The sequence below is a fragment of the Festucalex cinctus genome, chromosome 1, assembly GCF_051991245.1.
Source record: "Festucalex cinctus isolate MCC-2025b chromosome 1, RoL_Fcin_1.0, whole genome shotgun sequence".
NCBI classification, from domain to species: domain Eukaryota; kingdom Metazoa; phylum Chordata; class Actinopteri; order Syngnathiformes; family Syngnathidae; genus Festucalex; species Festucalex cinctus.
This window is the reverse complement of record NC_135411.1, coordinates 619,082-642,791: the sequence shown is the minus strand read 5'-3', so window position 1 is coordinate 642,791 and position 23,710 is coordinate 619,082. Positions and strand designations below refer to the sequence as shown.

Sequence of the window (23,710 nt, the reverse complement as noted above, 5' to 3'; positions counted from 1 at the left end):
AAGCATTACTTTTACACTAAAACTAAGATGCTGGAGTTTATACTTTTTAAGTCTTCTGAAATCCTAATATCTAATCTATACTTTTACTTGAGTAATGAACGTGAATCATGACAGACCTAGGTAGCTTTCAATGTTTTATTACAAAATAACATACCAGACTCACTTCCCTTCATTTTTTTAAGCTTCAAAGATGGCTGCTATTCTCACCAGCACACTCGTGTCTCTCAGCAAGATATTTAGAAGAGAATCTTTTAGCACAAACACCGCAACTGAATGGTTCCTTCGCACCATGTGATCTTGTGTGTTTGTTGAAACATGATTGGTCAGAGAAGCGTTTTCCACAATCTGAGCAAGAAAAAGGTTTTTCGCCAGTGTGTGTTCTTTTATGTGCTTTTAAATTCGACTTGTCAAAGAAGCTTTTGCCACAATCGGAGCAAGAAAAAAGTTTCTCACCAATGTGTCTTCTTGTATGTATCGTTAATTCTGGCTTCCGGGAGAAGCCTTTGCCACAGTGTGCACAAGCAAAAGGTCTTTCCCCAGTGTGTGACTTTGTGTGTTTTTTTTAAATCCGACTTGGCAAAATAACGTTTTCCACAATCTGAGCAAGAAAAGGGTTTCTCGCCAGTGTGTCTTCTTGTATGTGCTTTGAAATTCAACTTGCAAGAGAAGCTTTTGCCACAATCCAAACAAGAAAAAGGTTTTTCCCCAGTGTGTATTCTTGTATGTGTTGTTAAATATGACTTGCAAGAGAAGCTTTTGCCACAATCTAAACAAGAAAAAGGTTTTTCCCCAGTGTGTGTTCTTGTATGTTTTGTTAAATATGACTTGCAAGAGAAGCTTTTGCCACAATCTGAGCAAGAAAAAGGTTTTTCCCCAGTGTGTCTTCTTGTATGTGTTGTTAAAGCTGACTTCTGAGAGAAGCTTTTGCCACAATCTGAGCAAGAAAAAGGTTTTTCCCCAGTGTGTGTTCTTGAATGTAATGTTAAATGTGACTTCTGAGAGAAGCTTTTGCCACAGTGGGTACAAGCAAAAAAATTTTCCCCAGTGTGTGTTCTTGAATGTTTTGTTAAATTTGACTTCAAAGAGAAGCTTTTGCCACAATCTAAACAAGAAAAAGGTTTTTCCCCAGTGTGTCTTCTCAAGTGAATTGTCAAACTTCCTTTTCTACTCAATGTTTTCCCACAGTGAGAACATTCCCAAGATTTGCCGTCAGTGTGACATGACCTGTCACCATTACCATCCAGATTATCATCATTGTCATCATCATTAGAAGAAAGGGACCTTATGTCATCACTTTTTGCTTTTGATGGTCCCCAGTGGTCTGCATCACTTTCTGGAATCATGTTTTGAGGAGTTGAGATGCTGTTTGGAAGCTCCGCCCCTCTGCCCTCCTCACTCTCACCCTTGACTTCGTCTTCACTCTTTAAAGGGGCGAAGGTCATTGGTGACTTGGTGACGTCATCCTCAACCTCCTCCTTTTTGACGCAAAGGGTCTTTTTTTCTTCTTTAAAATATGGATGCTCTTCCTCCTCTTTCACATGAGACTTCACCTCCTGTTCATCAAGACAAAGATATTTTTCGCCGACATCTGCAGGACACAAGAAGAGAAACACATTTCATTTCATTTTCATTTATTTCACGCAATAGTGTACAGTTGAACACAGCAACAACAAGTCATACTGTAGTTTCATAATATGAACAGAGAAAAAATAAATAAGAAAAGAGGAAAATTTGATTCTGCCTGAAAGGGAGTGGGAAGAAGAAAACTTATTTAATCCCACCCCCGTCTCTAATCTATAAAATTACTTTTTTTTTTTTTTTTTTTGTGTATGTGTGCGTGCGTTTGCGTGTGTGCGTGCGTGCGCGCGTGCAAAAAAAAAAAAAAAAAAAAAAAAAAAGCAATGATGACAAGACGTTGAATCGGTAAGACTACCGAATGAACAATTCTGAGCTCTTTAAAAAAATAATAAAATAAATAAAAAATAATAATAATAATAATAATCTATAAAATTACAAATATACAGTACTTCCTGCAAGTTACAATCTTTCTATCTTAAATTTTTTTTTATCATATATATAGACAATATAATGGCATACCATTAACTGAATTATTAAGTGCTAATAATGGTGATGATGTTTTTGTAGGTAACAGATATCACATTTTTATGGTTCATACAAACGATGGTAATACATTATATATTCCAAGAATAAGACATAAACATACATAACTTTAGTAATAGACAATAACAGCAGTAGTAGCAGCAAGGACACATTTACACCAAGTATTTATAAATTCAAGGTCCTCCGACATATTGTGACCAAACCATGTTTTTATATAACTTTTTAAATCTGAAAATATTTTGGGATCGCTTATGTCGAGTACCCAGACTATTCCAATATTTCACACCACATACTGACACACAAAAACGTTTGCAATTTATTCTAAATTTGGGCATTATAAAGTCTCCATATCCTCTCAAATTATGAACTAACTCTTTAAGTTGAAATAACTGTTGTAGATTAATTGGCAATAATTTATTAAATGCTTTATATCAGATTATCAAAGTATTACATTTAACTAGATCTTTAAATTTGAGTAAAGACTGTGTGTATGTTCAAGAAATCCAACTTTATGTATAATCCGCAAAGCACGTTTTTGTAATATGATGAATGGCTCTATTGTACACTGGTCGGTGTTACCCCACACTTCAACACAATATGTGAAGTAAGGGAGGACCAGCGTACAATATAATGTACGGAGAGAATCCTCATCAAGACATGACTTTACTTTATTCAAAATTGGGAGGCATTTAGAGATTTTATTTTTTGTGTGTCTGATATGAGCTTTCCAAGATAAATTTATTAATTATAACACCTACAAATTTAATCTCACTTACATTATCAATTAGGATGCCATCTATAGTTATCTGCGATTCAAAATGTATTCTAGATTTACTAAAGATTATGGTTTGTTTTTTCTACATTTAACGATAATTTATTCATATCAATCCGCATTTTTATTTTATCAAGTTCATTATTCACAGCACTCACAAGCTCATTATAATTATTACCCCTATAAAATATATTAGTGTCATCCGCGAAAAGTACAAGTTTGAATGTCTGAGACACATTGAAAATGTTATTAACTCTTTGACCGCCAAAAACGTTTAATAACGTTTAGTAAAATCACGATCTATGCCGCCATGAACGTTAAGTTCAAGTTAACTACATTTTTTTATTTTTAAATATATCAGTGGTCAGTGCAACATCCAAGTGCAGCACAGCCAGGTCAATGAGTTGTGAAATCAAATACATCCACTAACTATGGCCAGCAGATGGCAGCATTGTATCTCTTTTCAATGGGCTGCCGGTGTATGGAATTACTCAACTCAACTCAGGATTATTTAACCTCACAGCGGTAGCTGCTCGGGCCCTAACTAGAGCTGCGAATTACAATGAACCATGACGCAATCTGATGAAATTGAACGTTTTCAAGGCCGTCGTGAATGATCACAGCCTTTGTCACATTAAACCTAATTTGACGGAGCGTCACTAAACAAAAAATATTAGTATGAAAGTCACTGTTGTGGAGAAAATGTATCTTTTTTTCCAATTTTCGCTCAATGTCACTCAAATTACCTGTTTTCAAATGGTGATTTCTAAAGAACGTAATAAGGTAGAAACACACTTTTTTTTCTAATGAAAGAATGGAATGTGATCTTTCTTGTGGTACCCATGTTATATATGTACCAAAACAATATAATTTTCAGTTTACATCAAAAAATAAGTTAAAATGCTTAAAATCCGCTGTCTTTGGGGGTTGTTTTTTGATAACGTGTGGCAGTAAAAGAGTTAATTTACATATTAAATAATATTGGCCCGAATATGGACGCCTGGGGAACACCACAAGCACAAGCAAACATTGTCTTTATTACTGGATATTTGTGTCAAGACACTATCAATGACCCCTGCACAAACGGTGACACGCATGCGCAGAAGATCGGCGATCTTGGATCGCCAACTACGGCACCCACACCCAGCAAGCGACTTACATGAGACGGGAGCGGCTCAATGAGTAAAGTTATTAGAGTTGCTGACAGTGACCGATTGTTCATATTTTGTGACGGAAATCAATGAACGTTGCAATGTTCCGATTGTAATATGATTACAGAAGCCGTTATCTTCTGGAATCAGATTCGTGTAGCGGCGGTGACGTAATGTGCCACAATTCATTCATGAGCAGTCAAGCTAGCGGATGCTACATTTGCAAAAAAACACTTTTTCAAGACAGGGTATCTCCAGAGCAGAAGAAAGTAGGCTCGCCAAACATTTATCCGACAAAAAGGTGGGTCGGGGCTGCCTCCTCGGCCAGACCGCTCGCTCGCAGCTCAGTTCCTCTTTCACCACAATAGCCCGATACAGCATCCACATCACTGCAGACCCCCGCCTGTCGATCTCCCGCTCCATCCTACCCTCACTCGTGAACAAGACCCCAAGATACTTGAACTCCTCCACTTGGGGCAGGATCTCATCCCCGACCTGAAGACGACACTCCACCCTTTTCCGACTGAGGACCATGGTCTTGGATTTGGAGGTGCTGATCCTCATCCCAACTGCTTCACACTCTGATGCGAACCGCTCCAGCGAGAGTTGGAGATCACGGCTGGATGAAGCCAACAGCAACACATCATCTGCAAAGAGCAGAGATGCAATGCTGAGGCCACCAAACCGGATCCCCTCAACGCCTCGGCTGCGCCTAGAAATTCTGTCCATAAAAATTATGAGCAGAATCGGTGACAAAGGGCAACCTTGGCGGAGTCCAACCCTCACTGGAAACGAATCCGACTTACTGCCGACAATGCGGACCAAACTCTGGCAACGGCCGTACAGGGACCGAACAGCCCCTATCAGGGGGCCCGGTACCCCGTACTCCCAAAGCACCGCCCACAGGACTCCCCGAGGGACATGGTCGAATTCCTTCTCCAAATCCACAAAATACATGTGGACTGGTTTGGCGAACTCCCACGCACCCTCGAGGATACTGCTGAGGGTGTAGACCTGGTCCACCGTTCCACGGCCAGGACGAAAACCACACTGCTACTCCTGAATCCGAGATTCGACTTCCCGACGGACCCTCCTCTCCAGCACCTCTCAAATAGACCTTACCAGGGAGGCTGAGGAGTGTGATCCCTCTATAGTTGGAACACACCCTCCGGTCCCCCTTCTTAAAAAGGGGAACCATCACCCCGGTCTGCCAATCCAGAGGCGCTGTCCCCAATGTCCACGCGATGTTGTAGAGGCGTGTCGACCATGACAGCCCCACAACATCCAGTGTCTTTAGGAACTCCGTGTGGATCTCATCCACCCCCGGGGCCCTGCCACCGAGTAGCTTTCCAACCACCTCAGTGACTTTGACCCCAGAGATAGGCGAGCCCACCTCAGAGTCCCCAGACTCAGAATCAGAGATTCGACTTCCCTACGGACCCCGAAACTGGACGCAGACAGCCAAAACTAACAGAGACAGAGACCAGCCGCTAGCAGCTCTAAGCTAACCCAATCCACGGTAACACAGTCATTTGCCAAGGGTACTCCATATGAAAAAAGTTTGAAGTTTTGAAGTTTATTGAGCATGTAAACATAACATACAAACATAAACAAACAGCAAATAAAAATCGGGAGAAAAAAAAAAAAAACTCATAACAATCATTAAAAATTGTTTACATGTCCAAAGGGAGTAGGAAGAAGTTAAAACTTATCTAGTCCTACTCCTTATCCCTTACATCGTATTTCAACAGTAAATTAACACATCGTAATAAAAGAAAACGTGCAATCATACTCATGTGGACAACCCCACTTCAACACACAATTGCCAATAGCGCATGTGCATGAACCCCCTGGGCGCACACCGCAACAATACATCATCGTACTCGCACATTCAACCCTCATCACCCAAACAATGGAATCAAAAAGAACATTTCATTTCATTTCTATAATTGTACCGGTTCACATCTGATCCAAATAAGACTCTTGAACATTTTTTTTTTTAAACTCAACGACTGACTTGCATCTTTTCAAGTCATTACCAAAATTATTCCATAAATGAACACCTCTTACAGAAACACACATTTGCTTAATATTTGGTCTTGAAACGAAAACAAGCAAGCAAGCGGTGGAAAGAAGTAACTGAGGCTGTTCATTACCATTTGTGTTTACTAGTGTTGTTCCGATACCGATACTGGTATCGGCAGAGGTGCCGATACTTCATTGAAACAGTATCGGTGTCTGTGACTACTCACAAGTAACATGCCGATACCATCAATTCTAACACTAATATAGGATTTTCAATGCAGCATCTTGTGTCTTGTTGGTGCACGACATTCACCGGTATGTGACATGTTCACTGCATGCCGATCTAAGATATCCTATTGGCCCTTGAATGCTCTGAACCAATAGCAGGACAGATTTTTCATGTTAAGGAAAAAAAAAAAAACTCAAATATCGGTCTGGTATTGGGCGATCCTGCAAAACTGGGTATCAGTATCGGGGGCCAAAAAACGGTATCGGAACAACACTAGTGTTTACATGCATTTCAATTCCAACCTGCTCAGAAAGCTTAGTTGGCTTAAGATGGCTGTAATTTTTCTCTTTTAGGGTTTTATATAAATTTTAAATATGCTTTAAATATTAGAAAAATGTTAAGAAATGTGAAGATTAGCCTAAAAATATATGCAAAAAAAAAAAGAATCGTGATAAAATCGAGATTGTGATTTATTTATTTATTTATTTTAATAGAACCGTGATATGAAATTTTTACCATACCCCCCTACATTGAATGATGCAATAGAATACGTTCCAAAATACATTTTTGAGACAGGATTCAGAATTATGTAGCTGATTACAATTTGAAAGTATTCTCCCCAGCACTGTTTATAGTCTATGCTCATCATGTTAGTAGTGAAATTAAAAAAAAAAAAATCCCACCCACAGGTCTTGAATTTATTTTATTCCACTTGCTCTTTATATACAGTATTAAATATAAATATAATTTACAAGACTTAGACTTGACTTTATTGATCTTAAATAATAATAAATAAATAAAAAATAATGACTCTTTTCGGTTATTTCCAATGCATTCATATGGCGATCTGGATAGCAACGTCCCCGAAACAGGAAGCATAAGAGCCAGTGGCCGCACATGCGCAGTTGTAATTCCGATTCGGCTTATTGAATTACTGTGTACAGTAATGACTGCATTTATTGTTTTTTTTTTTTTTAACTCTTTATAGTAGCGCTGAGCAAGGGAGAGTCATAAGAAGTGTACAAACCTGCTGCGTGTAGCACAATTCGAGGCTGCTGGCAAACATCGTCCAGCGGTTGAAGATGTTGCTCGTTCTCTTCTTTGACTCCAAAATGTTCCTCCTCGTCCTTTGGTGTCGTTCTCGCCGACATTTTGGCACAATAATGCCAACAAAGTCACACTTGGTCTCTTCCTGACCACGTGTTGTGTTCTTCTCTTTGTTAGCGGCTAGCGAGCTAAATTAAACTAAGCTAAGCTAAGCTAAACTAAGCTAAGCTAAGCTAACTAAGGCAGAGAAGCATCAACGCGCACCGAAACGAGTTTAAACACACGCCGACATTAAATAAATGGTGTCGCAGACCTTCAAAATGGTGATGGGAGTCCTGTGTGGAGGCTGAATTCAGTTCAATACCGAATCAGAAATAATGATTAAACACCACGGACCCGCCCGCCGCGGCAGTGATGACTCCGGAAACCAAAGTAGACCTGTGGCGGAAGTCAGGGGCAGGACACGCCCCTGCTACGTTATGATTGGCTGGTGGAAATTGTCCAGAGGCTTCACAGCAAGCATTGTCATCAAGTCATCGGCAGATGTCGCCATTTTTGCTGCAGTTGGAAAGTCTCATTCCCGTTTTTTTCAGTGTTTTGTTTCCCGATATAATCGTAAAGTTTAAATGCCTGTTTAAATTGGACTTATTGAAAAGAGCCCCAGTTTGTTGTGTTGAATGTGCAGTTTAAAAATTCGCCATCAAAGTTGAACAAGCTTGTTGAGGTTAACTGAATGTTTATTATCAGGGATGAGTTTAATTTGTTGTAATAGCTTATAATGTACCGGCCCTAGCTATTAATAAATGTTTGAAACAGTATCTGATATTTTATTGATATATGCAATATTTATTTGTACTGCAAGTAATACAAATGACTTTAGGCCAGTTTTTGTCATCTGTGGCTTTCACACTTTCCTCCAGCAAAGTTTTGACGCAACACTTACCTTCCAATAAAAGTAAAAGGTTAGTGATTGGAATATTGAGGGCGATATAAAAGACGAGCTCTTGCTCGGTCTCAGGACCATCTTCCGTCTTCGTAAATCCGTCAATATCTGAATCTCAGCGGCATTGTAATCATCAATCCGTCATTCGTCATGCATGCGTCATTGACGGGCTGATGGACAGCGAGGAACATATCCAAGTAAAATGCACAAATGAATTAGTTCTGGAACACTCTTTCTGGGTGATTCTTTTCAACAAATTCCGAAACTTCCTGGAAACTTCAGGCCCGTCTCGTCACAATTAAAAAACCGACTGTGCCTTCATCAATCGCCAATTGTTTGAATTTCTGCACAAATTCGTCGGCCGTTTGTTCATACATTTACGTAAAACTACCTGAACACCTCATGGTGGGGCGAATGACGAAGACGCTACATAGACACATACGGTATCGATTATATTATCGACGTATTGACACACATAGACACATATCTATTTTACACACAGTGACACATTTATTGACGAATTTGACGTCTGTCATTGGGATATGTTAATTGACGGTGTGACGGATTGATGATTACATTGACGGAAGGAAACTTACTTCCGTCAATGGTTCATTCGTCCTTTTTTTTAAGTTAGCCGTCAATCGCCAATCGCCAACAAAACGGACGCCCGCCGTTGACGGACCTTCCTTCAATGTTGACGAAACGCCCATCACATCAATCATTTCAGAGATGACACTGTTCAACAGCAAATTTGAATCCCAGATGGCTTTGTGTGTCTGAAGGTATTCTCGACGCTGATTTGCGGAAAATTGCAAGGCAACACAAGGTGGTTTTATTTCGATTTCATACACAAGGAAACTAACTCAATGTGCTTCACGCAAGCAAAAAACACAACACCTACGAACTTCAGCAAACACAACCATTAACAACATTCAGAAGCAAAACAAACAAAAATAGCTTCCAAAATTACATAAAAAAAACTGACATTAATTGACATTTAAACACATTAACAGTAAACGTCAAAAACTTAATATTAACAGGTTGAGTAGTTTTGAAAGCATTACTTACACTTTTAAGTAAGACGCTGGAGTTGATACTTCTTAAGTCTTCTGAAATCCTAATATCTCTACTTTTATTTGAGTAATGAACGGAAATCATGATGACAGGCCCCAGGCAGCTTTGAATGTTGTGTTATTACGAAATAACATATCAGATTCACTTCCCTTCATTTTTTTGAAGCTTCAAAGATGGCTGCTAGGGGTGTGAATTGCCTAGTACCTGACGATTCGATTCGTATCACGATTCACAGGTCACGATTCGATTCGATACCGATTAATCCCGATACAAATTTATAAGTCGATTGTTGCGATTTTTTTTCATTCAAATTTAGAAAATACTAATCAGTACGCTTGTAGAGTGTAAGATTGATATGAAAATGTATTATTTATTTATCTGAAATTTCAGTCTTATAGAGGTTGTAATCTGTTTCATGTTTGAACAGGATTAAAATAAAATATTAAGGCTTAATGTTCCGTTCATATAACATTCTTCCATGCTCAAGGTGTGAATCCTAACCCGAAGTCAGACATTTTGTTGAATATTTTTCCATTAAAAATGGAAGTTTAAAAATCGATTCACACACACACACAAAAAAAAGAAAAAGGCAATGATGATAAGACGTTGAATCGGTAAGACTACCAAATGAACAATTCTGAGCTCTTAAAAAAAAAAAAAAAAAACGATTTTTTTTATTGAATCGATTCGAGAATCGCGCGATGTAGTATCGCGATATATCGCCGAATCGATTTTTTTTAACACCCCTAATGGCTGCTATTCTCACCAGCACACTCGTGTCTCTCAGAAAGCTTTTCACAAGAGAATCTTTTTGCACAAACACCACAACTGAATGGTTCCTTCGCACCATGTGATCTTGTGTGTTTGTTGAAACATGATTGGTCAGAGTAACGTTTTCCACAATCTGAGCAAGAAAAAGGTTTCTCGCCAGTGTGTCTTCTTGTATGCTTTGTTAAATGGTGCTTCTGATAGAAGCTTTTGCCACAATCTGAGCAAGAAAAAGGTTTCTCACCAGCGTGTTTTCTTGTATGTATTGTTAAACATGGCCTGTGAGAGAAGCTTTTGCCACAATCTGAGCAAGAGAAAGGTTTCTTGCCAGTGTGCCTTCTTGTATGTATTGTTAAATATGACCTGTGAGAGAAGCTTTTGCCACAATCTGAGCAAGAAAAAGGTTTCTCGCCAGTGTGGCTTTTTGTATGTCTTGTTAAATTTGACTTCAAAGAGAAGCTTTTGCCACAGTCTGAGCAAGAAAAAGGTTTCTCGCCAGTGTGTCTTCTTGTATGTGTTGTTAATTCTGACTTCCGGGAGAAGCTTTTGCCACAGTCTGAGCAAGAAAAAGTTTTTTCCCCAGTGTGTCTTCTTGTATGTGTTGTTAAATGTGACTTCTGAGAGAAGCTTTTGCCACAATCTGAGCAAGAAAAAGGTTTTTCCCCAGTGTGTCTTCTTGTATGTGTTGTTAAAGCTGACTTCTGAGAGAAGCTTTTGCCACAATCTGAGCAAGAAAAAGGTTTTTCCCCAGTGTGTGTTCTTGAATGTAATGTTAAATGTGACTTCTGAGAGAAGCTTTTGCCACAGTGGGTACAAGCAAAAAAATTTTCCCCAGTGTGTGTTCTTGAATGTTTTGTTAAATTTGACTTCAAAGAGAAGCTTTTGCCACAATCTAAACAAGAAAAAGGTTTTTCCCCAGTGTGTATTTTCAAGTGAATTTTCAAATTTGATTTTGAACTCGATGTTTTCCCACAGTGCGAAAATTCCCAAGATTTGTCGTCAGTGTGACACGACCTATCATCAGCGTGTTCATCATTACCATGCAGATTATCATCATTATCATCATCATGAGAAGAAAGGGACCTCATGTCATCACTTTTTGCTTTTGATGATCCCCAGTGGTCTGCATCACTTTCTGGAATCATGTTTTGAGGATTTAAGATCCTGTTTGGAGGCTCCGCCCTGCTGCCTTCCTCACTCTCACCCTTGACTTCGTCTTCACTCTTTAAAGGGGCGAAGGTCATTGGTGACTTGAAGGTCATTGGTGACTTGGTGACGTCATCCTCAACCTCCTCCTTTTTGACACCAGGGGACTTTTTTTCTTCTTTAAAATAAGGATGCTCTTCCTCCTCCTCTTTCACTTGAGGAGATTTCACCTTCTGTTGGTCAGGACGAAGATATTTCTCAGCGACGTCTGCAGGACACAAGAAGAACACACACATTGGTTTGGTCAAGTCAAATTTCAACGGTGAGTTGATAATACTGTCACGATTGAATTTTATTTTATTTTTTTAAGAATCGATTCATCTAGAGGGTGTGCGCTCGTTCACCAGCTGTCCAGTCACTCAATCAGTATACAAACTATTGGGGGGAATAATACAATCATTGTATACACTATAAACAATTAGAACATAGAACACGCCAGGAAAGTTAAAACATACAAAAGCTAAACCAAATAAAATCAATAGTATAACTGAAAGAAAAGAAAATAGTTTGATCCAAAATCATATAAATAAATGATAAGTTTGCCATAGTTATACGTTTTTACAGCTTTTGGACACAGACAACCAGACAATGACAAAAAATAATTTCTCATGGATACAAAAAAAAAAAAATCAATAAAGGATTGTTTCTTATGTGTAAATTTAGACTTATGAATGTAAAACTTCGCTAGAATAATCATAAGATTTATCAAATGAAACTGTGTATAGACATGATTATCAAATTCAAATATACCAAAATAATACATGCTTCCAAAGTAAGGAGAAATCTGGATAAATGTGGATTATAATGAATTGTGATAATGTACCCCAGAATTATGAGGAGCACAGGTTTTGTTTTTTGTTTTTTAAACATCCTTGCTGTTTTACCTCAGACTGTAAATCCACTCAAGAGTCTCTGGTCTTTTTTTTTTTTTTTTTTTTTTTTTTTTTTAAGATTTGAGCCAGGAAAAGTTCTAGTCGAGTGCCGGCAAATTCTATGCACTATTGACTACACTTTTTCTTTTCTTGCTCGGCCGAATATCGCTGCCAAAAGTCAGGTGAGTTGTATCCGTAATTGATCTTTCGCAAACTCCACCCCCCCAAACGAGCATTGACCAATCACACATTTGGCAACCATTGGAGCATAAAATTATTTATCACTAAAGAATAGTTGCAGTACAATGTAAGTTGAATTCTCTTTTCTTTTTTTTTTATTGCCAAGTTTGTCACGGTTGATGACTGTCACTAAGTTATAATAATAATAATAATAATAATAATAATAATAATGATAAACAGCACTTTACACATCCTTCTGGATTGATCTTTTTCACTGAACCCATATGTCGTTTCTGTATATTATCGACATATCTCAACTCAATCTTTTTTTTATAAAGCACTTTAAAACATCCATTGCTGCATACAAAGTGCATGGAATAGAAATCAGTCTCGCAGTGGACACAAGTGAAAGAAAATAACACAAAATAAAATTAATTATAGTAAATATAAGTAGGTAAGTATAAAAGCAAAAAATAAAAATAAAAAAAATATATAAGATGTTGGGAAGTGAATAAGTAAATATAACTATAAATAAAATAACACAAAATACAGAAGGCACCATAAAACACTGAAATGATGCGAAGTTTCATGCTGAGTCAAAGACCAAAGAATAAAGATGTCTGGCAAAAATTATCCGAAATTTTATCCATATCGTACAGCCCTAAATCCAAAAAGCAAATGAAGGCAACTGCTAGCTAATCTCAGATAGAAGGGGCTGGGTCACAGTCATTCCGCCGCTTTTGCAGTTGTCACAATGCCACTGTTCAACCTGAACAACATTAGATTTAGGTTGATGAAGTGTGCTCCCCCAAAAAAGGTAATGCCCCCCCTGCACTCTCTTTCTGGTGACAGGTCTGGCTCTTTAGTTAAGAAAATGAAATGAAAATGCGAGTAAGGTGTCCTGGCTGAAACCTTAAAAAAAATAAAAAATAAAAAAATTAAAAAAACGGATCACCGTCAGATTCTCAGGTGGATGTGCAGGCTGATACAGCACGGACGTCATAAATTAACTGGGCTGCTCATGCCGTCGCGAAAAGTGAAGCTGGCGGCGGCCATCTTGTGTTGCCAAACCTACAGTAAGTTGACTTTTCAGCAGCATTTTTCCCACGTTATTTTCTTCCTCTACAGCGAAAATACCACTGTGACGTACGGTTCTACCATTAAGTATAAAATAACTGTGGGAAGTGCTCTAAATGTAAATATTTTGTGGTTTGTCTAATAATTTGAGTGGGGGTCGTGTTTGTGGTTGGTCTAATAAGTTGTGCACGCGCTGGGAGGGGGGGCACTACCAGAAATCCTGCCTAGGGTGCCAAGTTGCTTAGGAACGCTACTGGTCACGACCCACAGCTCGAGACCATAAGTGAGGGTCGGAACGTAGGTCGACTGGTAAATCGAGAGCTTCTCCTTTTGGCTCAGCTCTTTCGTCACCACGACGGACCAATACAGAATCCGCATTACTGCAGACGCTGCACCGATCCACCTGTCGATCTCCCGTTCCATCCTACCCTCACTCGTAAACAAGACCCCAAGATACTTGAACTCCTCCACTTGGGGGAGGATCTCATCCCCGACCCGGAGAGGGCACGCCACCCTTTTCCGATTGAGGACCATGGTCTCGGATTTGGAGGTGCGGATCCTCATCCCAACCGCTTCACACTCGGCTGCGAACCGCTCCAGTGAGAGTTGGAGATCCCAGCCTGAAGAAGCCAACAGCACCACATCATCTGCAAAGAGCAGAGATGCAATGCTGAGGCCACCAAACCGGATCCCCTCCACGCCTCGGCTGCGCCTAGAAATTCTGTCCATAAAAATTATGAACAGAATCGGTGACAAAGGGCAACCTTGGCGGAGTCCAACCCTCACCGGAAACGAATCCGACTTACTGCCGGCAATGCGGACTAAACAGGGACCGAACCGCCCGTATCAGGGGGCCCGGTACCCCGTACTCCCGAAGCACCTCCCACAGGACTCCCCGAGGGACACGGTCGAACGCCTTCTCCAAATCCACAAAACACATGTGGACTGGTTGAGCGAACTCCCACGCACCCTCAAGGATCCTGCTGAGGGTGTAGAGCTGGTCCACTGTTCCACGGCCAGGACGAAAACCGCACCGCTCCTCCTGAATCCGAGATTCGACCTCCCGACGGACCCTCCTCTCCAGCACCCCTGAATAGACCTTACCAGGGAGGCTGAGGAGTGTGATCCCTCTATAGTTGGAACACACCCTCCGGTCCCCCTTCTTAAAAAGGGGGACCACCACCCCGGCCTGCCAATCCAGAGGCACTGTTTTCACCATAATTTATATTAGAATATTAGAGATGAAAACACAAATTTCAGAAAACGGGTTGCTCATTGGTTGAATTGATTTTTGATTATTAAAAGTTAACATTTGCCCAAAAAAAAAAAAAAAAAAAAAAAAGTCTACTGGGAATATATAGAAATATGGTTGACGTATTGTAACTTGTTCAACCATTTTTCATTGTGGAAAAAAAAATAAATATGCAAAAAAAAATAATGCAAAAATGTTGCGGAGTCAAGGTGTGAGACTCGGGTCAACACAGCATACATTTTGATCAACATGACATCAGCAACTAATATTGTAGGAAACAAGAGAAAATTGTACATATTCATTTGCATACAGCCTTAAAAAAAAAAGACCTCCGCTTATTTTTAACAATTTTTTTTTCTCATTATCTGTAAATTTCAGCTTCTTAGCTCAATAGCTTCCAGGCCATGTGACCTTATTGACCCCAAACCAATGCAGCATCATAGTGCCATATCTGGTAGATGATGCACACCTTTTATTTTATTTTTTTCATTTTAGACTTCCACTTATTTTCTGCTTAATAGCTTCTAGGTCATATGACCTATTGACCCCAAATTAGTTCTGCCTCAAAGTGGCATGTCTGCTCGATGACACACACCTATTTTTTTCTCAATTTCAACCTTTCCTTCATTTTAAATTACCGTTAACTTAATACTGTACATATCAATGTTATTGCTCAATATCACCCCACAAGAGTGCATTCCCAGTGAAATTTGAATTGGTACTGTTATTGTGAAACAGCTTTTAAACTGTTAATAATAATAATAATAATAATAATAATAATAATAAAACCAAGCATACTTTAAACTGCGTTTGAATTCAATTTTATTTTTGAAAACCAATCTTTTATTTTGAAAACCCAATGTTGTTCTTGGTCACATTCTCCGCGCCAGCGTCTCTTCGTGTATGGAGAGAAATTTGTGTCTTTATTTTCAATCAAACAAAAAAGGAATTTGCAATCAAAAAAAAAATTCAATCAAACAAAAAGGGGATTTGCAATCAAAAAAAAATTTTCAATCAAACAAAAAGGGGATTTGCAACCTCAAATAAATTTTAATCAAACAAAAAAGGGTTTTCATATAAAATAAAAATTTGCAAACAAAAAAAAACATTTCAAACATGGATTTGTATTTTAATAAAATCTTTTGCAAGCATTTTTTTCGTTTTGTTTACGAATCTTTTTTTTGGTTGCGAATCTGTTTTTTGGTTGCGAATCTGTTTTTTGATTGAAACCTGTTTTTTGGTTGTGAATCTTTTTCTGTGTTGTGTGGGCGGGTTCCTCCGTTCAACCGATGATAGAAGCCTTGTCATTGGTCAGCTTGGAAGCCGCTGCGACAACTTTCATTGGTCAGATAGGAATGGGGGTGTGACAATGTTCGTCTGACTATTTCCTGTTTCATTTTGTCCAGTCGCCGCCAGCATCGAGGTAAATATAAACCCCCCCTCACTTCTAGTTTTCCGTTTTGTTTATCTGACATTTATCTAAAAGCAACCCTTGATCTATCGTTTATCCGGTGATTTGTTCTAACCATTACAATTAACGTAATCACTCACTCAGCATTGCTTAGCCATGTTAGCTAGCTAGGTAACTGATGGTCCGATACATGATACATACATACATACATTTGTTTCACATACAGGCAGGGCTGGGAATCGAATTTATTTACACTAGCTGCTTCCCCTTAATTTTGGATGTTTGAAGTAGAGATTCAATTCGTGATAATTCTGTGATTATTATTTATTGGTCCTGGTTGTTTACTGTACGAGTCAGGTTGAAAAAGAGGGGGAACTCATGCACCGTCAAAGCGGTGACATTGCTACTACTAGGATCCAGGCCACGTAAACGTTTGATTTTGGTTAGTCTAGTCATGAATCGTGATGTTTTGTTGGTACGAGAAACGGCCCAAATAAACGGCCTGCTGAGATAGCTGTTATTATGCTTATTCCTGATTATTTTATTACATTACATCATTACATTAATAAAATGCTAATTATTAATCACTTATGAGAAGTTCTGGTCATTGAAATAAGTAGCCTCTGCTACATTTATTATGTCTTGGGTGTTTGAAATACAGAGGAAGTGACAGATTACGTAATATAAATACATTTAGTTCCTGTGATTGTTTCATTGTAGTTTTCCTGTTTCAATAATGTTCAAAACGTGTGTCAAACATAACTTTGTCAGAATTTTTTTTTTACATGTTTGGTACTTAATTCAAGCACACTTTTCTTTACTTTTTAGATGCAGAAGATGAAGTTGGTGGTTGGTCACCTCCATTCATGAGGTGATGCTGTGGATAACTGAGCAGGGCCACAAGCACCTGCTTATGTCAGACAGAGAGCAATTTAAAATATCAATAAACTTTGACCACAATTGTGAGGTACAAATGCCAGGTCACACATTATGTTACCCCCTGCACAAACACCATTACATTTCCAACTGCTCATATGAGTGATTACCATTCCTTTAAATCACATCTACTGACTGCTATCTGACTGCTGCCTTTGATGCCAGATTTGACACAGTTTAATTGAAAGGGCAAAAAAAAAAAAAAAAAAAAAAAAAAAAAAAAAAAAATCACATCCATTTCATTTTTTGGAGTAATTACAGGCTGTTCCTACCAAAATGTTTGTTTTAAGTTTAACAGTTCATTTTCTGAGCTTTCTTGATTTCTTGTTGGCAGGCCAATCATTTCTTGAGAAAAATGTCTGTATGAAATCTATAAAATGCTGAATAAATGACTGGTTGTTAGTTCATATGCATGCTTTTTTTTATGAAATAAAAGTCAAACTGTTTTACACAGGAATTTATTTTCATTTTTTACATAAATTTAAATGACCCTTTGGGCCGTGAGACACTAGCACAAGAAGCAACATTGAGAGTCTGCAAATAAATAAATAAATGACGCGACCAAAACTCAAGGACTTCTTGTTTGGATTGATTTGCCGTAAAGCAACAAGTCTTTCCTCAGGTAAACGACAGTGGATGTCAGGTATAACGATCCCGTGTTCATCGTGATGGTCCAAGGGTAGTGTCTCTTCAGCTTGCTGGATCTGTAATATCAAATACATTTATGAAAGCTACAGTAACTCCAAGAACTTTTACTCATATAAAGTTTTTTCCTCTGGTTATGTACGCTTTTACCAGCAATAAAACTGCCTTGGCCTGCTCCTCTTACAGTAAACATGCATCTCGCTATGTCTACATTTTCTACCCCTTGGTCTGCTCACACTCTAAAATAAAAAATCTAGTCAGTGTAATTGCAAAAGTACACCTACAACTCAGATTCCCCTTCTGTTTCAATCTGACTCATACAGTAAACAACCAGGACCAATAAATAATAATCACAGAATTATCACGAATTTAATCTCTACTTCAAACATTCAAAATTAAGGGGAAGCAGCTAGTGTAAATAAATTCGATTCCCAGTCCTGCCTGTATGTGAAACAAATGCAAAGGTTTCTTTATGAGTATTAAAAAAAAAAAAAAAAAAACTTCATCCTAACCGCTATCCCAATGAGTCGTATATTTGTGTTTTGACTGCCAACAACATAGCTTCATGACTGACTCATGTATCGGACCATCAGTTACCTAGCTAGCTAACATGGCTAAGCAATGCTGAGTGAGTGATTACGTTAATTGTAATGGTTAGAACAAATCACCGGATAAACGATAGATCAAGGGTTGCTTTTAGATAAATGTCAGATAAACAAAACGGAAAACTAGAAGTGAGGGGGGGTGGGGGGGGGGGGGGGTTATATTTACCTCGATGCTGGCGGCGACTGGACAAAATGAACCAGGAAATAGTCAGACGAACATTGTCACACCCCCATTCCTATCTGACCAATGAAAGTTGTCGCAGCGGCTTCCAAGCTGACCAATGACAAGGCTTCTATCATCGGTTGAACGGAGGACCCCGCCCACACAACACAGAAAAAGATTCGCAACCAAAAAACAGGTTTCAATCAAAAAACAGATTTGCAACCAAAAAACAGATTTGCAACCAAAAAAAAGATTCGCAAACAAAACGAAAAAAATGCTTGCAAAAAATTTTATTAAAATACAAATCCATGTTTGAAATGTTTTTTTTTGTTTGCAAATTTTTATTTTATATGAAAACCCTTTTTTGTTTGATTAAAATTTATTTGAGGTTGCAAATCCCCTTTTTGTTTGATTGAAATTTTTTTTTGATTGCAAATTCCTTTTTTGTTTGATTGAAAATAAAGACACAAATTTCTCTCCATATTCGAGCACACTACCGTAAATCCTAGAAAAGGGCGAACAGAAAAAAATGAAGTGCGGCTGACTTGACCGCGTAAAAAGAAAAGGCGGCTGACTTGACCGCGTAAAAGAAAAGGCGGCTGACTTGACCGCGTAAAAAGAAAAGGCGGCTAGCTTGACCTCAGCTGTAGCTCTGCTAAATCCAATTCTTATCGACTGAGAAATGTACCAAACCGACTGAAGAAAAAAACTGTGTATCGTAACACAGTGACCCGGTGAAGAGTCCTTACAGAAATAAAAACGTACATATGGTTGAAAAGTGTCGACGAAACAAGTGACAAACCTGCTCTGTTCAACACAACTCGAGGCTGCTTGTAAACGGCGTCCAGCAGTTGACGTTGTCGCTCGTTGTCCTCCTGTGCTCCACAAAGCTCCTCTTCGTACTTGACTTTCGCCATTGTGAACATCTTCACACGATATTCACGACACTTTACGCTCACGATTGACGTCTGCTGAGCCAATTTGGCGATAGCAAACGCGTCTCGTTTTTTGGCGCCTAGCAAGCTAAGCTAAGCTAAGCTAAACTAAGCTAAGCTAAGCTAAGGCAAAATAAAGAGGGCCGAGAGATACGATTGAACCAGACACGAAACGTAGCAATTATGTTTGACTTCAATAAAATAGTGACGGGGCAAAGTGTCGATGTGTCAGTTCGTTCCGTACGAATTCGTGTTGAATTATTTTTATCGTGAAGCCGAGCGTAAACGCGTCGTGCCTGGAATGGAGTAGCTCTTCTGCTACCACGTGAAATCTACGGCAATTACACTTGGACAAATCTCATGTCACGAAAATGCTAATATTTAATTTTACTTAAAAAAATAATTTAAAAAAGCTCATAAAATTATACGTTTAATTCTAGATTCATTTGGATAATAAAAATAAATAAACCTTTAAACTGCACTCAGACGAATAAGAAGAAACATGTTTACTTCCTGTACATACGAGTAGCCCAGTTTAGTTTTTATTTTTTTAAATCTCTATTCACTCAATCAGTATACAAAATATTGGGGGGGGGGGGGGGGGGGGGGGGGAATAATACAATCATTGTATACACTATAAACAATTAGAACATAGAACACGCCAGGAAAGTTAAAACATACAAAAGCTAAACCAAATAAAATCAATAGTATAACTGAAAGAAAAGAAAATAGTTTGATACAAAATCATATAAATAAATGATAAGATTGCAATAGTTATATGTTTTTACAGCTTTTGGACACAGACAACCAGACAATGACAAAAAATAATTTCTCATGGATACAAAAAAAAATCAATAAAGGATTGTTTCTTACGTGTAAATTAAGACTTATGAATGTAAAACTTCACTAGAATAATCATAAGATTTATCAAATGAAACTGTGTATAGACATTATTATCAAATTCAAATATACCAAAATAAGACATGCTTCCAAAGTAAGGAGAAATCTGGATAAATGTGGATTATAATGAATTGTGATAATGTACCCCAGAATTATTAGTAGCACAGTTTTTTTTTAAACATCCTTGCTGTTTTACCTCAGACTGTAAATCTGTAAATCCACCAAAGAGTCTCTGGTCTTTTTCTTTCTTTTTTTTTTTTTTTTAAAGCTTTGAGCCAGGAAAAGTTCTAGTCGAGTGCCGGCCGGCAAATTCTATGCACTATTGACTACACTTTTTCTTTTCTTGCTCGGCCGAATATCGCTGCCAAAAGTCAGGTGAGTTGTATCCGTAATTGACCTTTCGCAAACTCCGCCCCCCCAAACGAGCATTGACCAATCACACATTTAGCAACCGTTGCTATGTAAGCATAGTCCGTCAAGCTTTACTCAGCTCTCGATGACGTCCATAGTCTGATTGATTTTATTTGATGGCTTACGAGACTGCTAACCACCACAAAACTTTACGGAAGAAGAGTGACAACCATTAACAAGCTCCGGACCTCCAAAATGATGAAGCGGTGTGCCTACGGAGTATGTAAATCGGACTGTGCTAAGGTAAGACTATGCTAACTCTATCGGGCTAACTAGCTAGCTGTACTGTAGTTTGCTTTCGGGGCAATAACAAAACGATATCAAAGTTATTGTAGTTACTATTAAAGAATAAAATATATTACTAGAATGTCATTGCCATCTAAGTTAAGCTTGTTCAGTCAGTGGTTAATGTTAGTTTAATGTCTTCTGTTAGCTTTTGCATTCATCTAAATGTTGCGAGCTAACGTTAACACAAAGCTTCGTCAAGTTTGGCAAACTTAAGCGTCCTAATAAGTGCCCCGAGCTTATCTTGTTTTCATTTTTCATGCAGCATTTTGTGAACGGACACCCGTCTCCGGAGTATCCCAACCAGCCATATAACCTGAACTACATCCATGGCTAGGGTGACATAAATATTTTTTTTATGATGGACAAAGAATAACAATGACTGATCTGATGCTTTCAAAGACAAAAAAAACAAAACAAAACCACTAATGTTTAGCTAGCTATAAACACCGAGGTGTAGCTAACTTGCTGACCTAACAGTAATCCTCATATTTTAACAATACTAGACTAATATAAGTAAGAAAACTTACCCGGCAGTACAAGAGCACGACTGGTCCATAATGCTGTGCTGGTTGCATCTGAAGTATAGGTCATGGGGTTTTCTCAGATTTAGCGTATGTTTCCCCTTCGCTGGCTAATTTCATATTATGACTATAACCCTCCACTGCATATTGTAAACCTTTTTGCCTCGATCTGGAGGATATTGCACTGCTATTGCTCCAAAAGAAATCACTAATACACGCCGGTGTAAGTCTTCCCGTCACGGCTTGTGCTGTCGGAGGCACCAAGCTTGACGGACTAGCAACAGTAACTAAGGGGGGCGGAGCTAATGCGAAAGGTCAATTGCAGTTTCAAAACAACATTGAAAACATTTTCAGTCTTTCAACCAATGCCTCGGGAGAACAATGCCAAAACACCATTTTTGAAACTTGGCTGGTGACCGTTTTGAACCTCTGAAAATTTGTGGGTGAAACACTGTAAAATCATACTTTAAAAAAATGTCTGTCTTTTCTAAGCATTTTTTTTACAGCTTTTTCTGTGATTTTTTTAGTCATTCAAAAATATTTTTGGAGATTCGAAACATTTTTTCAGTCATTCAAAAATGTTTTCGGAGATTCAAACCGAAGTTACGAGGTATTGGCAGGATTCTGATTCCAAACTTTTACCCTTGACTTCTCATTTCAAAACGAGTAATCCATCTTGTTCGGTGAGACGAATAAACATTTGGTTTCCCCGTCATAACAGCCCTCTGAGATAAACCCTGAGGACTGCAACAAAACTGAGTTTTGACACCCCTGAGCTAGTCTAACAGCACAACAACCTCCCAAAATCCCCACTTAACTGGCATTGCTGCTTGAAAGCGCCATCTTTTCTGTCATATGTGTGCACGTAAGGACCCAATATTATTTGTTGAACAGTTGTGATTCTTTCATAAACAATGAATTAAACAAGTTTCCTCCTGTAAACGTCATGTAACATATCATTTATACGCCTTTAAGGCAAGTTGGAAAATGTCCGAAGTCCTCTTGTTTTTAACAAATTTAAATCACCATAAATCATGCTGTCCATGGAACTGAGTGATTTAAAAAAAAAAAAAGGGGTCCTCAAAGTGGACATACCGTCCACCCACTGACGAGATGGTAGGAGCAAGATGGCCGCCCTGTGGCTTCAACGGCTTGCACGGGCGTGTAAGGGCTATCTGCTATCCAGTCATATATACAGGTCGGTGTGCTCGTGCAACTCTGTAGTGGTGCCCCCTGCAGTCTACTCTGTGTACCTCAATGGGCCAAATTTTGCATTGACTCGCGATCAGTTGCGTTATTTTTTTGACACGCTAATTTGTGCATAATTAATTAACCTAAAATAATGTGTTCAACAACAGCCTTTTAATATGTATATAAGGCAAACTACATATGAACGGACATTTACATGTACAGATGACAGATTATAGCCGTCAGTTAGAATCTGCAGCCACTTGTCAGGTTGATGTTACGTTTTCAAAACAAACTCTCTTCTGCCCTCAGTTAGCGCAACTTAGGCAGCGAGCTAAACATGTGAAAGAGTTCCAAATAAAGACACGTGGTTGCTGTAGTCGTGGCTCTTTACTTCCTTCTTTTCTATTTTGTGAAACTGCAACATACAGATTAAAACAAGACATAAATACTTCTGTCTACAAATAAGTGTGCAGTGTGAAAAATACCATTTAACTAACACAAGTAGGCCAACAATAACTTTAGCACAGGTTAGCAGCTAACGGCTAATAACATCGAGTCAGCGCCTTTTCAAAGAAAGTTCACCACCAAGAAACCTAAAATAATCACAAACACAAATACGTCAAAGCGTTATGACTTACAGATTATGCTCTGCCAAGGCTCCGAAATAAAAAACAATGATGAGACTAGAGGAAATTCTTGCGTTTCCTCCCGTGCTGTGACTGCGTGTGCAGGTCCTCAAAAACATAGCTGCTATTTTCATTGCTTCGCCACTAGGCGGCTCCGGTTCACTTAACAAAATCAAACACATGAACACACAATGACAAGGGCGACGTCTACTGGCAAAAATAGAACATAACATTTCTACAAAACAAAAATTGACTGAGCAATATGCCTCAATTTACTGTCGTTATGAGGGACAGAACAAACTCAATTTCAAAATAGGCTAAGACACAACACACGATACAAGTACACAGATCAATCATTCAT

At 38.6% G+C, this 23,710-nt stretch overlaps 1 protein-coding gene across 1 annotated transcript in view; it reads right to left on the bottom strand.

The window, feature by feature from the left end:
- The window catches only part of LOC144009310 (uncharacterized), a 99,776-nt gene that overhangs the window by 40,515 nt on the left and 35,551 nt on the right, over positions 1 to 23,710 (bottom strand). The window contains exons 3-5 of the mRNA XM_077509031.1: positions 23,165 to 23,171; positions 10,267 to 11,087; positions 658 to 1,018 (exon numbers count right to left, since the gene is read on the bottom strand). Coding sequence (XP_077365157.1) covers positions 658 to 1,018; positions 10,267 to 11,087; positions 23,165 to 23,171 — 1,189 coding nt within the window. The remainder of the gene's footprint in view (positions 1 to 657; positions 1,019 to 10,266; positions 11,088 to 23,164; positions 23,172 to 23,710) is intronic.